The sequence below is a fragment of the Orycteropus afer genome, unplaced genomic scaffold, assembly GCF_000298275.1.
Source record: "Orycteropus afer afer isolate SDZICR_OR568_19922 unplaced genomic scaffold, OryAfe1.0 scaffold00859, whole genome shotgun sequence".
Taxonomy (NCBI): Eukaryota; Metazoa; Chordata; class Mammalia; order Tubulidentata; family Orycteropodidae; genus Orycteropus; species Orycteropus afer.
Window position 1 is genome coordinate 396,622 of NW_006922446.1, and position 14,094 is coordinate 410,715.

General features: G+C 41.5%; 1 protein-coding gene across 1 annotated transcript in view; it reads left to right on the forward strand.

Moving 5' to 3' along the window:
- BIN2 (bridging integrator 2) overlaps nt 1–14,094 on the forward strand; it is a 65,166-nt gene that overhangs the window by 5,185 nt on the left and 45,887 nt on the right. The window contains exon 2 of the mRNA XM_007958162.2: nt 6,265–6,345. Coding sequence (XP_007956353.1) covers nt 6,265–6,345 — 81 coding nt within the window. The remainder of the gene's footprint in view (nt 1–6,264; nt 6,346–14,094) is intronic.

A 14,094-nucleotide genomic window follows, 5' to 3' on the forward strand; every position in this document is an offset into this window, starting at 1 on the left:
GAAGGTTCTCTCAGCACACACACCTCCTATGCCCTCTAACCCTTTAGCTTTGAGCCTGGGGAAATTGTCAGGCCTGGGGTGTTCTAGACTGAGTTTACTCTTTATCCTGTAGTCCCCTCCACCTAAGAAGTACTATGTCACAAGCAAAGGAAGGGAGGAGTAGCAGGAAGGAAGTGAGAGCTGCACTCACCACTAAACTAGGTGGTTTTGCAACTTTCTGGTAGAGGACAGTGTTTTGTTGTAGAGAGAAGGTGGAACCAGGGAGGATGGCAGACTGTATGTGTATCCAAGGCCTACAGTGAATGAGATAGCGATAGAGACAGATATAGATGAACAGATATGACTAAACCAAAAAGGAAATAAAGACAGGCATTTACAGGTTAGGGGATGTAACTACTCATGACAGCAGAACTGCATCTAAAGTATGGCAGGCACAGCACATGAAGGGGGGCATCACTGAGCAGTTTCTATTAACCGCTGCAGTTTCCATTGCCAGCCTTGAGAGATCATTCAGCAAGTTAAAACTAATACTTTTGTATTTGAGAGTTGCCATGGGTCAAGGGGGAACTCTGGTAGCGTAGTGCCTAAGGTATTTGACTGCTAACCAGAAGGCTGGCAGTCAAACCCTCCAGCCACTCCTTGGAAGGAAGGTTGGGCAGTCTACTTCCGTGTAGTGATACAGCCTCGGAAACCCAAGGAGGTGTCGCTATGAGTCGGGTCTGACTCGATGGCACATAACAACAACAACAACATCATGGGTTAAGGCATACTGTGTGATCTTGCTCTGCTGAGTATAGAAAGAGAAGAAACTGAAAAAATGAGCACATTATAGGCCAATTTTCATAGTAAAAGCAAGAAGGGTGACACAGTGTGCTAAGTAAAAGATTAATGAATCTCAGTGCTTTCTGTAGGCGCTGTTTTCCATAGATATGCCTTTGCAAGATAGTAGATGTGTATTGAATGCTTACTGTAAGGCAGGCTCTTGAAAGCAATTTATATACATAATATTACTTAATCCTTCCAACAACTCCTGGAGATAAATATTATTTTGATAGAGGAAAGAGGGCTATGTAAATAAACTAAGGTTCAAGAATTTAAATAATTTACCAAAAGCTTATAGTCAATAAGTAGAAAGGCCAAGATTGGAGCCCATATCTGTCCTGTCTCCATAGCCCTTGATCTTAACCACTATAGAGAGAGTTCTGGGAGTAAGAGACATAATCTTGTAGGGTCACCACAATTAAAAATGGAGACACTTGGATCATGGTCTCTACTCAGAGTCTTCATCACTCCCCAAACCTGAGCATTCATGCATGTGACTCAAAGCTCTTCATGATGAGACTCCAACCTCTCTTTTTTAGCTTTTTCCCTACCACTCCCCATCACACACCCTAAACCAGCCATGCCGAACAGGCTCTTTGAACTCCCGTGAGCTGTCATACTCCCATAACTTTGGCAATGCTGTTGGCCTTGCTTGGAATAATTTCTATCTTCACTCTTTATACTCTTACTTCAATATAATAATAAATATCATAAAATCTTTCTTCATACACATACCCCATATTGGTCTCACTTTCCTTCCTTTTACAGTGATTATTTTTCTGAATACTGAGTAATCTAGATGAGTAATGCAAGTAGTACTCAATCCTTAAGGAGCTCATAATTTAGAAGGAGACATAGACAGATAAATACAAATGATAAAACCATAATAGAAGTGTATACAAAGTGCAGAGTTTACAAGCACTTAAAGGAGTTTGGTTAAGTGTCATGGATGATAGGGAGCATGAACTGAATTTTTATAGATATTTGCCTGACACAAGGGGAGTAATAGCATTCAAGGAAGAGGAAAACAACATCTATAACAAGCAATAGAGTGGGTTACTCAGGAAACTGAAAAAGTGTCGAGGAAGGGAGTCCTGTAGGGAGGATGAATAGTGACAGCTGAAGCTTGACAAAAAGATCATTAAGACCTGTATGCATGCTAGAATTTAAACATTAGTCAGGGAGATACATAATGGATATTTAATCAAGTTTTGTTAAACAGATGAATGGAGAATCAGTAGGTTTTAAACAGTGCATTTTATAAGTGTAACCTGATTGGGAGTGGATGGAGGAATTGGAAGCTAAAGAGACTGTAGGCCTGTTGCAGCAGGAGAGAAATGATGAGAGCTTTTATTAAAGCTGTGGCAGTGCAAAAAGGACAAGGAGTGGCATCTTCTGACCTCCTCCAATCTCATGAAGGGGAAACAGAGTCACCATCAGCAGCCCAAGGCTTATTCCTAAGATGCTAGACATACTGCCACCCTCCAACCTTTACACTAACTTTGACACCAGCCGTCCCTCCCATGGGACTCACTACTTTTCTGCTGGGTTTGATAATTCATTGCAGTGGTGACACAGAACTCACAACCCATACTCACGATTATGGAGTTTATTACGGAAGTAACAGACTGCAATTTGGGTTCAGGAACACAATCAGGATACAGTTCTTTGATCAAAACATTCTCCCCTCTACTGTGCCCTCAGACACGCCTCTCTGGCCCTTGGCCTCTTGGCCTGGACTCAGCCCTGCTTGGGCAAGTGTTACAAAGCTATTTTAGCTCTTCTGATAGGTACACCTGGGTGCACCCCACTCTGTCAGCAAGCCTCTTGCCTAAGGGCACTCAGCTTTCTCGTTCTGTGGGCCAGTTAAGCCTACAGCTTTGTCTTATGCCTCTTAGTTCCACTGCAACCGTCTCTGCCAGGCATCTGTCTCTGCCAGGCATCTCTCTCTTCCAGGGTGTCTCTCTCTGCTGAGTGTCTCTGCCTAGGAGTTCCAGTGCAGGGATCTTGGGTCCAAGGACACACCTTCACCTCCAGCTCTTCTCTCTTGCTGGCAGTGAGATCCCATTCTGCCTCTAGGAAGGCTCATTTTATGCCTGGCAGAGTGACAAAACTAATGAATCCCAACATCAGAGTTCTACACACCTTATTTGCATGGTCCCACCCAGTAATCTGGTGGGAGTTACAAAGACTTTTACTAGAAAAGTCATACCAAGTAATTCACTGCACCATGGACAGTGAGACTAGAAGAGCATGGAATGGTTTCCAGAAATAAAGTGAAGTGAGATTGACAGAAGTGGTGAGAGGTTTGATGAAAGGAGTGTGGAGAAGTATTGAGGGTGCTTATTGAGATTATAACTTGGGCCTGGGAGAATGGGGGTTACAGGTCAGAGAGTCACTGCTCTCTTATATCTAACGTTGTTGTGTGCTGTTAAGTGGATTCTGACTCACAGCAACCCTATAGTATGGAGTAGAACTACCCACAGGGAAGCCTAGGCTATAATTTTTTTTTTATTTTAACTTTTTATTGTGATTTGGATGGAAGTTTAGAAAGTGAATTGGTTTTCCATTCAACATTTCATACACAAACATTTTGTTTTGTGGCATTGATTGCATTCCCCACAAAATAACAGGTCTTTTCCCACTTCCTCCCTGCATTAACTGTTTCCAGTCTTCCTTCTTTTCTATCCCTTCTGGCCTTCTGAGCTTTATCCCTAAGTAAATTGCTGCCCTTTTGATCTAGTATGGTTGATTGTTCTATAATAGGCTGTGATCTTTACAGGAGCAGATCACCAGGTTTTTTTACTCCCACAGAACCACTGACCTTTTGGTTAGCAGCCGAGCACTTAATCACTGCACCACCAGGGCTTCTTACCACATGTAACTAGTTTATAAGTGAGTCTCTCCTATGGGAGTAAGCTACGCAAGAACAGAGCCTGGGTCCTTTTCCTCTCTGTGTCCTTTGCATTAGCCGTGAAGCCAATATGATGACTGACTCTCAAGTTTCCAGGTAGAAAGGAGACAAACATGCATAGCATTCATTTCTAGTTGAGTTTCAAATGCATTTTATCAAGACTTCTCAAAGTTTTCCACAAGGGCCCCTCATAAGAGAAGAGTTTCCTGTCTGTTTCTCTAACCTCATCTATCATCTACCCAGAGAAATTTGAGGCTATGGCTAGAAGGGGTCTTTCAAATGGAAAACATTCCCATGGCTCATGTTTTATCTTCAAAAGCCATGCATGTTTGCATTCTTTTCATTAATCCTTGTTTTAGTAAAATGTCACTACCCACCCCCCTCAAAAGAAAAAACTTAAAATAACCCATGCCGTTCTAGGAAGATGTACCTTATTTATTCTGGGCTTTTATATACTTCCAGCACACTTCCACATACTCCTAAAAAACTCTAAAAACCAAACTCACTGCCATTGAGTTGTAGTGATTCCCATTGGGTTTCTGAGGCTGTGAATCTTTCTGAGGCTCCATCTTCCATGGAGCAGCACTGGGTTTGAACCAATGAATTTCTGGTTAGCAGCAGCCAAATGCCTTATCCACTACACCACCAGCCATATACCTATAGGGTACCCCAATTTGAGAAAAACCACGTTACATTATTTTATAAAACTTTTTAATTGTGATTTGAGTGAAAATTTACAGAGCAAATTCATTTTTCATACACCAGTTCATACCATTTTGTTTCATGACATAGATTGCAATTCCCCTTAATGTAACAGCTCTCTTCCCACTTCCTCCCTGTAGTTCTCTCTTCCCTGTGTCCTTCTTTCCTATGCATTCCTGCTCCCTGAGCTATCTCCCTATGCAAATACTGCCCTTCTGTTCTGCCATGATTGATAATTCTAAGGAGTGTATATACCTGTTCTGGTTACCTAGTGCCACTCTGACAGGAATATATCACAAATGGGATGACTTGAACAAACAGGAGTTTATTCTCTTACAGTTTGGAGGCTTTAAGTCCAAGTTCAAAGCCCCTCAACCTCAGGCTTCAGCTCTGCCTCCTGCTCCTGGCCCACTGAAGCTAGAGGCCTTTCTTCACTCAGACAGCTGCTGGCTGCTGAGACTGACAAGCTCAAGATTGACAAGTAAAAAGGCACAGTCCCCATGTTACCAAACCACACGGCAGGCCATTAATTTAAGTCCATTGAAAGTCCCAAGGTCGGCAGAGCATGGCAGACTGCTGAACGACGACTCGGCTACATGCAAGTTCAGGCATGCCATAAGCTAGAGACCATTCCCAAAGCTGCTGCTTATATACGGGAAGCAGACCATAACCCTAAGGCACCTACTCAGCTGCACAGAGTAGATTACACCATGGAGTTGATTAGCAGTCTTGTCATGGAGAGTACTACATCCAGCTGCCCAGCCACTCAACCAGGCCCAGCCAGGTTGACACACAAACTTAACCACCACACTACCTGATGTAAGTGTTCACCCTGTATACCTGTCTATTGTTTGCCTGGAAACCACGGGAATGAGTTCAATTCCAGACCTGAAGGGTAATTAGGAGCCATAGTCTCTGGGTCTCACAAGGCTCTATCAGACCAATAAACCTGGTCTTTTTTTAAATTATTTTGAATTTTGTTCCACATTGTTCTTCCACTCTATCCAGCATCTCCTGCACTGATCCCTTTCTGAGTGGTTGACAGTGGTAGCCTGGCATCATCTAGCTCTTCTGGTCACATGGTCATATAGGCTGAGGTTTGCATGGTCCACTAATCCCTTGGACTAAATGCTTCCATGTGTCTTTGGTTTTCTTCATTCTTCTTTGCTGTGGATGAGGAGAGACCCAGTGTTGCATCTGTATGGCCACTTGTAAGCTTTTAAGACCCAAGTCGCTACTCACCAAAGTAGGATGTTGTTGTTGTTGTTGTTGTTGCTGTTGCTGTTATATGCCATCAAGTCAGCCCCGACTCATAGCGACCCCTCCTTAGGTTTCCGAGGCAGTATCACTACGGAAGTAGGATTGCCCAACCTTCCTTCCAAGGAGTGGCTGGTGGGTTTGAACCACCAGCCTTCTGGTTAGCAGTCAAGTGCCTTAGGCACTATCCTACCAGAGCTCCTAAGTAGGATGTAGAACAATGTTTTTGTGTAGTACGTTATGCCAATTGAGCTTGATGTCCCCTGCAACCATGCAACCATGGTCCTGAGCCCACAGGTCCAACAACTCGCTCCATCAGGATGGTTATCGTAACTTTGCCCCCTGTTAGTTCTAGTTATATGGCCAGTCGTACAGCACATACAAATACATATGTAGAAAGAATTATTTTTTTAAGAGCAAGATGTTACATTCCAAATTCGTTGTCCTGATAAGAATATAATAGTTCAGTTGCATCTGAGAGAGGGTCATAGAGAGCCAGGGTCATATGAACCCAACAGATAAGAGAGAATTGACTATAACCTTTGGGTCTTTCTGACTGACTTTCCCAGGTACTGCAGAAGTTGGGGAAAACTGTGGAAACCAAAGATGAACGGTTTGAACAAAATGCCAACAACTTCTACCAGCAACAGGTAATCTGGTGGGTGGAGAAGGAAAGCATGTAGGAATAAAGAAGACATGAAGGCTAAGTAGCAAAAGAACAGCAGATCTGTAAACCAGCAAGCATCTTTACCAACCCTCCTTTGTCCTGTGGGTAAGGGCCACAGAGTGCCCACTGCTTATTCTTCCGCTGGGAACCAGAGAAGCTTACCTTTCCTGTACCTGATGACTCTGGGATTTTGGGGTACAAATAAGTATTCCTCTTTTCTTTTAGTGGTTACCCTCAGGACTTCCAAGATACAGTGATGTCACCAGGTCTTTAAATAAAATCAAAGTGGCTCCTGCCACCTTGGTTTGCAGCTTACCCCTTTCCCCAGGGGGCCTCTCTGCCTCCCTACCTCACCAGCCCCATATTTTCCTTTTTGCATCTTTGTACACCACTTCTACTGACATAAGCCCTTTATTCTAATATGATATCTTCGTCTTTCACTTGTCATGCCTCCACAAATCCTCCTCTTCACATTGTTCCTTCAGTCTCAACTGTATATGATGAGTAATTTTATGTAGATAATTTACATTAAGCAGTGAATAACTTAGAGGGGTAACTTCCTGTGAAATATTTGACTTTTTTCTGTCATGTGCCAGGCAATCATTATGGGTATTACCTCACTTAATTCTCAAAATTAGCCCTGGAGATTGTTGCCTCTTTATAATAAAATGAAGTTATTTCTATAAATAAAATCCAGTTAATTGAATTATATAGAAAATAATTGAGGAATTTTACACTAAAAAAGCTATTACCTGTCATCTAGTTCAGTGGTTCACTATATGAGAGTCATTTGAGAAATAGAGCCTGAGAGTCTGTACTTTTAGGCATTTTTTTTTTTAATACCTGTTTTGTGTGTGTGTGTGTGTGTGTGTGTGATTTAGGTGAAAATTTACAGTGCAAATTCACTTTCTATACAGCAGTTCACATATACTTTGTCTCATGAGATTGACCACAGTTCACCACAGTGCAACAGCTCCCCTCCCACTTCCTCCCAATAGTCACCTCTTCCCTGTATCCATCCCTCCATGCACCCCTGTCCCCTGAGCTGTCTCCCTGTGCATAAACAGCCCTCTTTCTCCCATGATTGTTCTCTCCAAGGAGTGTCTACCTCAGGTAAATGTTCAACTCATATGCCTGTCTTTTGTTTGGCTGGAAGCCACAGGTGTGGGTTTAATTCCAGACCTGAGGACAGCTAGGGGCCATAGTCTCAATGGTTCTACCAGGCTCTATCAGACCAGCAAACCTGGTCCCCACCTTTTTTTTTTTTTCCCTCCAAATAATTTTGAGTTTTGTTCCACATTGTTCTCCCTCTGTATCCAGGATCTCCTACATAGATCCCTCTCTGAGTGGTTAACAGTGGTAGCTGGACACCATCTAGCTCTTCTGGGTTCATAGTCGTATAGGCTGCAGATCGCATGGTATACCAATCACTAGGACTAATTGTTTCCAAGAATCTTTGGTTTTCTTCATTCTTCTTTGTTCTGGATGAGGAGAGACCCATCATTGCATCTAGGTGGCTGCTTGCAAGCTTTTAAGATCCCAGTTGCTACTTGCTAAAGTAGGAGGTGGAACAATGTTTTATGTAGTTTATGTTATGCCAATTGTGTTTGATGTCCCCTTTTAGGCATTTTTTAAAAGGCAAATGCCTCTATGAAGGTAGAGAGACTTGAGTAATGAATCCACATGTACCTGTTACCCAGCTTCAATAATTTATCAATTCATGGGCAGTCTTCTTTCTTTTGTATCCCCACTCATGTCCCCTAGCCTTGATAATTATGAAACATATTCCAGATATCATATAACTTCATCTGTAAAAAATTCATTACGGATCTCTAAATTGATAAGGACTTTTTTAAAATATAGCCACAATACCATGTTGTTGTTGTGATGTGCCCTCGAGTTGGACCCAACTCATAATGACCCCTCCTTGGGTTTCTGAGGCAGTATCACTACAGAAGTAGATTGCCCCATCTTCCTCTGAGGAGTGGCTGGTGGGTTTGAACCTCTACCCTTCTGGTTAGCAGTCAGGTGCCTTGGGCACTATGCTACCAGAGCTCCTCACAATACTGTATCACACCTAAAAAATGTTTTTCTGTAAAATGTTATTTACTCATTGCAACAAATCATTTGGTACATAAGGAGAAAAGAAGAAAATGAACTTAAAAAAAAAAAAAAACAATTTTCTACCCTACCAACGTACAACCATTGTTGTTTTATATTCTCACAATTACTTTTCTAAGTATATATATGATATCTAAATATATCCATGGTAAATATGTAGATATAGGAGGTTTACAGAAGTGAAACTATTCCATGCATATGGTTTTGCAATTTGCATTTCTCACTTAACAGTGTAATACAGGTAATCCCTGATTTACCACAGGGTTTCATTCTGACAACTCCATTATAAGTCAGTTCTGACATAAGTAGATTACCTCTTTTTTTTTTTTCTTTTTTTAAGTTTTCATTATTTTTACCTTTTATTATCAGTATCTTTATAAATCCAATCTTTGAACATTCTGCAGGTGACCATCTGAGAATGATAACATCAGCAAATTCCATGCAACATTGTATGTATATAGTACATATCACTAACAATAAGATATATGCTAAAAGGGCAAGGAGGCGGCATCTTCTGACCTTCTCTAACTATACAAGAGCAAGACAGAGTCACCATCAGCAACCCAAGGCCTATTCCCATGAGGCCAGACATGCTGCCACCATCCAGCCCTCTTACCAACCTTGACACCAACCATCCCTCTCACAGCACCCACCACCTCTCTGCTAGGTTTGATAATTCACTGCAGTGACCATGCAGAACTCACAGATTGTGGGGTATATTAGGAAAGCAACAGGCTACAATTCAAATTCAGAAACATACTCAGTCTCTCTCAGCCAGCAGTCTCTCAGCTGGCAATTTCTCTCAGCCAGCACTCTCTCAGCCATCGAGTCAATTCTGACTCATAGCAACCCTCTGTACAACAGAATGAAATACTGCCTGATCCTTTGGCATCCTTATAATCATTTCTATGCTTGAGTCCATCATTGCAGCCACTCTGTCAATCCATCTCGCTCTCAGTCTCTCAACTGTGCTTCTCTCTCAGCAGCGTGAGAGTCTCTCTCAGCTCACAATGAGAGAGATTCCTTTCTACCTCTAGGAGGGCTTATTTTAAGCCTGGCAGAGTGGCGAAACTAACCAACCCCAACATCTAGAAATCTACACACCTGAGAGAGAACGAACTTTCCCAGAAGATTATTTTGTGCTTCTCCAGGTGGATGACTTTAACAAGCAGCTACTCAGTTGCTCACAGCAAAGTGGGAGTTACAAAGACTATGGCTAGAAAAGCTATACCATGTAATTTACTACACCACAATATATAAAACAAAACAGATGGTCATAAGTACAGGTCATCATAACTTAAACATATCATAAGTTGGGGAATACCTGTACAAATCTTTTCAGGTTATAAAATATTCTGCTAAGGTATGTTTTAGTGATATGTGTAAAAGTTACAAATAATTCATTAATAGTATAAAATATCCAGTGTTCAAATTTCACTGATTGTACTATGATTTTCTTTTCATTTTATTTTTTAAAATCTAATTCCTAATAAGAGCCCTCCTTTCAACTTGTTGACATGTTTAACTCTCTTAGAGATTTAAGATTAAGTTTCTTAATTTATAGGTTTCTACTACTCCTCTTTTTTGCAGCTTACTTAATGATTCTGAGTTGTTTGTCCTGCAGATTTAGTCTAAATTTTGCTAATATGTCCTTGTAGTATTATTTAACATATTCCTCAGTTGCCTGTATTTTCTCTAAATTAGTAGTTAGATCTAGAGACTTGATGAGATTCAGGTTTTGGTTTTTGTTTGTTTATTTTGGCAAGAATACCATACTTTATTGTTAGGTTCCGTTGAGTCAGTTCTGACTCATAGCAGCCCTATGGAAACAGAATGAAATACTGCCTGATCCTGTGCTGTCCTTATAATCATTTCTGGGCTTGAGCTCATCGTTACAGCCACTGTGTCCATCCATCTTGTTGAGGGTCTTCCCCTTTTTTGCTGACCTTCTGCTTTACCAAGCATGATATTCTTCTCCAGGGATTAGTCCCTCCTGATAACATATCCAAAGTACATGAGATGAAGTCTGGCCATTCTCACTTCTAAAGAGCATTCCTGCAAGACATGTCTGTTTGCTCTTCTGGCAGTCCATGTATATTCAATATTCTTCACCAACACCATATCAAAGGCATCAATTCTTTGTTCTTCTTTGTTCATTGTCCAGCTTTCACATGCATGTGAGGCTATTGAAAATACTGTGGCTTGGCTCAGGCACACCTTATTTATTTATTTGAATATTTGTTTATTTATTGGGCTTTGGGTGCATATTTACAGAGCAGAATTTGTTTTACATTCAACAGTTAGTGTACATTTGGTTTCACTCCCCAATTACCATCTCCAACCCTAACCCACTCTCCTCTTCTCCCTTCCCAGTGAACCCCCCCATCCCTGTGCCCTTCTTAGTTATGCACTCCTGTCTCTCCAGCTTTTCCTTCACGTGAATGTTGCTCCTCTGTGCCCCCATGGCCGATTGCTCCAAGGGATGTATCTCTGTAGAGTAGATGGGTGCCTTGCCCTGGGTTTGGTGTTCTGCGTGTAAGTCTTATTACTGTTGGGCTGAAAGCCAGCCCTTGGGAATGAATCTTATCCCAAACCCAAAGTATATCCCAGGGTAATAGTCTTGGGAGTCTCACCAGACTCTATCCAACCAATAATTCTGGTCATTACTGTGTTTTTGAATTTTGTTCCACGGTTTTCCTCCCACTTTATCCAGGATCTCCAGTTTTGATTCCTTCCCGAGTGGTTGGCATTGGTAGCCAGGCACCATTTAGTTCTTCTGGTCTCCAGGTCCTTCATATCCTAGGGGTGATTGTTTCCAAATGCCCTTAGTTTTCTTCACTCTTCTTCGCTTCTGATGAAAGGAGACCATTAGCTGCATCTCAGATGGCCACTCGAAAGCATTTAAGACCCCAGTTGTTACTCACCAAAGTAGGTTGTAGAACAAGATTTTTATGTATTATGTTGTGCCAATTGAGCCTGGTGTCCCCCAGTACTATGATCCTGAGTTGGCAGATCCAGTGGTTCTCTCTCCCAAGGTGTCTATCTGTCTGTGAGGGATTGTTCCATGTCTGTCTTCTGTTGCTTCTGTAATGATTGCGGTTATTTTTTTATCATTAGTGTCTGTGCAGGATTATCCTCATCTGAATCTATCATTGGTCTAGAGTATATTCCTGTTCACTGACCCCCCATCTGATCTACTCAGTTGTCTATGTATTTATCTATAGCCTGGTGTTTGGTGTTAGTGGTAATGCAGTATTGGGGATATACTGGTGTCAGCCTCTGTAGTCTATATCTTATGTGCACAATTCAGTGTCCTCCCTTTCCCCAATGTTACCATGCTGATCACAGACTCTTTCCATACCATCCCTCCCCATACCGAACTCAATATGTGGCCCCCAGCTAGTCCAAAATTTTCCCCTCCCCTTCCTTCCCATCCTCTGGCTCAGGTATACTTTGGTTTTCAAAGTGACATCTTTGCTTTTTAACACTTTAAAGAGGTCTTTTGCAGCATATTTGCCCAGTGCAATATATCGTTTGATTTCTTGACTGCTGCTTCAATGAACATTGATTGTAGATCCAAGTAAAATGAAATCCTAGACAACTTCAATCTATTTCCCATTTATAGTGATGTTGATCACTGGTCCAGTTGAATGTTTTATAGGTAAGTTAAGTTCTTCTACCACATGGCACATATTGTCTGGCTGCCTCTTACTTTTGTGATGTTAGCAATCATAGGTGGTCAATGATTAGGGAATCTATGTTTTATATTATGTTTTTGAGATAATTACGATGTAGTAGCTAGTCTTAGAGCAGTATTTGGCAACCATTGATTTACTCCGTCTGCTTCATTTTACCCATGAGTGGAAATAGGATTTGATTGAGAGGTGAAGTGATTTAATCAGGGTATCAGACATGAATTGCAGAGCTAGGATTCAAATTTAAACCCTGTGTTTATTTCTTCTAAACTCAGTTACTGTCTAACTTTTAACTCCAGTATAAAAAAGAAAGAGTATGTTGACACCCACTTTAAAAGGTTTCCAATTCTTGGCCTATTCCATCCCTCAATCCTCTCTCTCTCTTTCTCACTTTCTGTGCCTTGTAGGATGAATCACTAGAGAAATTATCCTGCAAGGCCAGATTTTTGGGTAGAAAGGGTAAGAAATAAAGGAGATGAAGGGCCATTGAGAAGACTAAGAGGGGAGTTCCGGTAAGATGGCAGAATAGGCAGAAAGACTGTACAGACCTTCTTTAACAAAAAAAAGGGGAACAAGTTAACACAGATACAGAACATAATCCTGGACCCCTGAGCCTTGAATGGAAGTATACAGAAGTAGACTAAAGTCCAACTAGCAGAAGAATTTGCATGAAAACCCCAAAAAGGAGACATAGGAGCCATGGTCTGGCAGTGATCCTGACGGCACAGACAGCTTGGATATTGCTGAGTGATGCTAGGACCTAAGAATTAACTTATAAAAAAACAAAAGCCAGGGACTGCTTGGAGGACTGCTCTGGTGGTTGGGGAATAAAAGGAGAAACAGCGAAGAGGAAGGCATGCTGAGCTGTGGACTTTTGTCCAGAGGGCACAGCCATTTTGAATATTTACAAGTGACTTGATCATTTTGGATATTTAAAGTGACAGCATTCTCCCAGATTCCAGGGACTTAAGAACAGGCTGCACTTGCCAGGAACCCCAAGGACATTGCGGACTTGGACGACTGGGAAGGTTTGACATTCTCCTTTTTACTCTTACATCCCACACCCTCTTGGTGAACAGAGGTGTGCTCATCCCTCACTCCCACCCACCTTCTGGCCCAGCAGGAATTCCATCCCAGTCTGTATGCTTGTACTAAGCCTGGGTGCCCTGCCCCGCCCTGCCCCTATTTTTTATTCTTTTTTCTGTTTTTTAGTTAGTTTTTGTTTGTTTTAAAACTACTATTATTATTTTTACTTTTGTCTTTTTTACTATTATTCTTTATTCTTCCCCTCCCAGATTCTAGTTTTCAGCTTTTTTTCATTTTTCTGTTCCTGGTTGCAATTTTTTCTTTCTTTCTCGTAGTTAACCCTGTTCCTTGTTTTTTTTTTTTTTTTTTTTTTTTGCGTTTTTCCCATTTTTTTTTCATGATTCTCCTTCTCTATACCTTTTTTTCTCTTATTGCTGTCTCCCCAGATATTGTGGGGTTTTTTTTCCTCCTTTTTTTTTTTTCTTTTTTTGGTTACTGTTCCTACGTGATTACACAGTGTGTGTTTTGTGTTTTGTCCATTTGCTTTTACGTTTTTCATGGTTAGTCAGTTGTTACTTTTGTCTAACTGAGTGGAAGACAGTGATAGTCCCCATACAATACACCTACACCCACACCTCCTGCAGCTTCACTTACTGACTGAGAGCCACCACTTCCTTCTCTACCAATGGGCCAATGATAAACAGTCACCAAGAAGAGCCTGACTCACCCTTGGCTGCTCTTCACAAATAGTTAACAGAGATCTAAATACAACTCCACAGTGTCTCAGAGAAAACAGATCATCACAGTCCATACAAAGAAGCAAGATAAAGTGGTAGAAACAAGGGAGCAGGATACAGACCCAGAACACATCCCTGAGGGAGAAGCAGCAT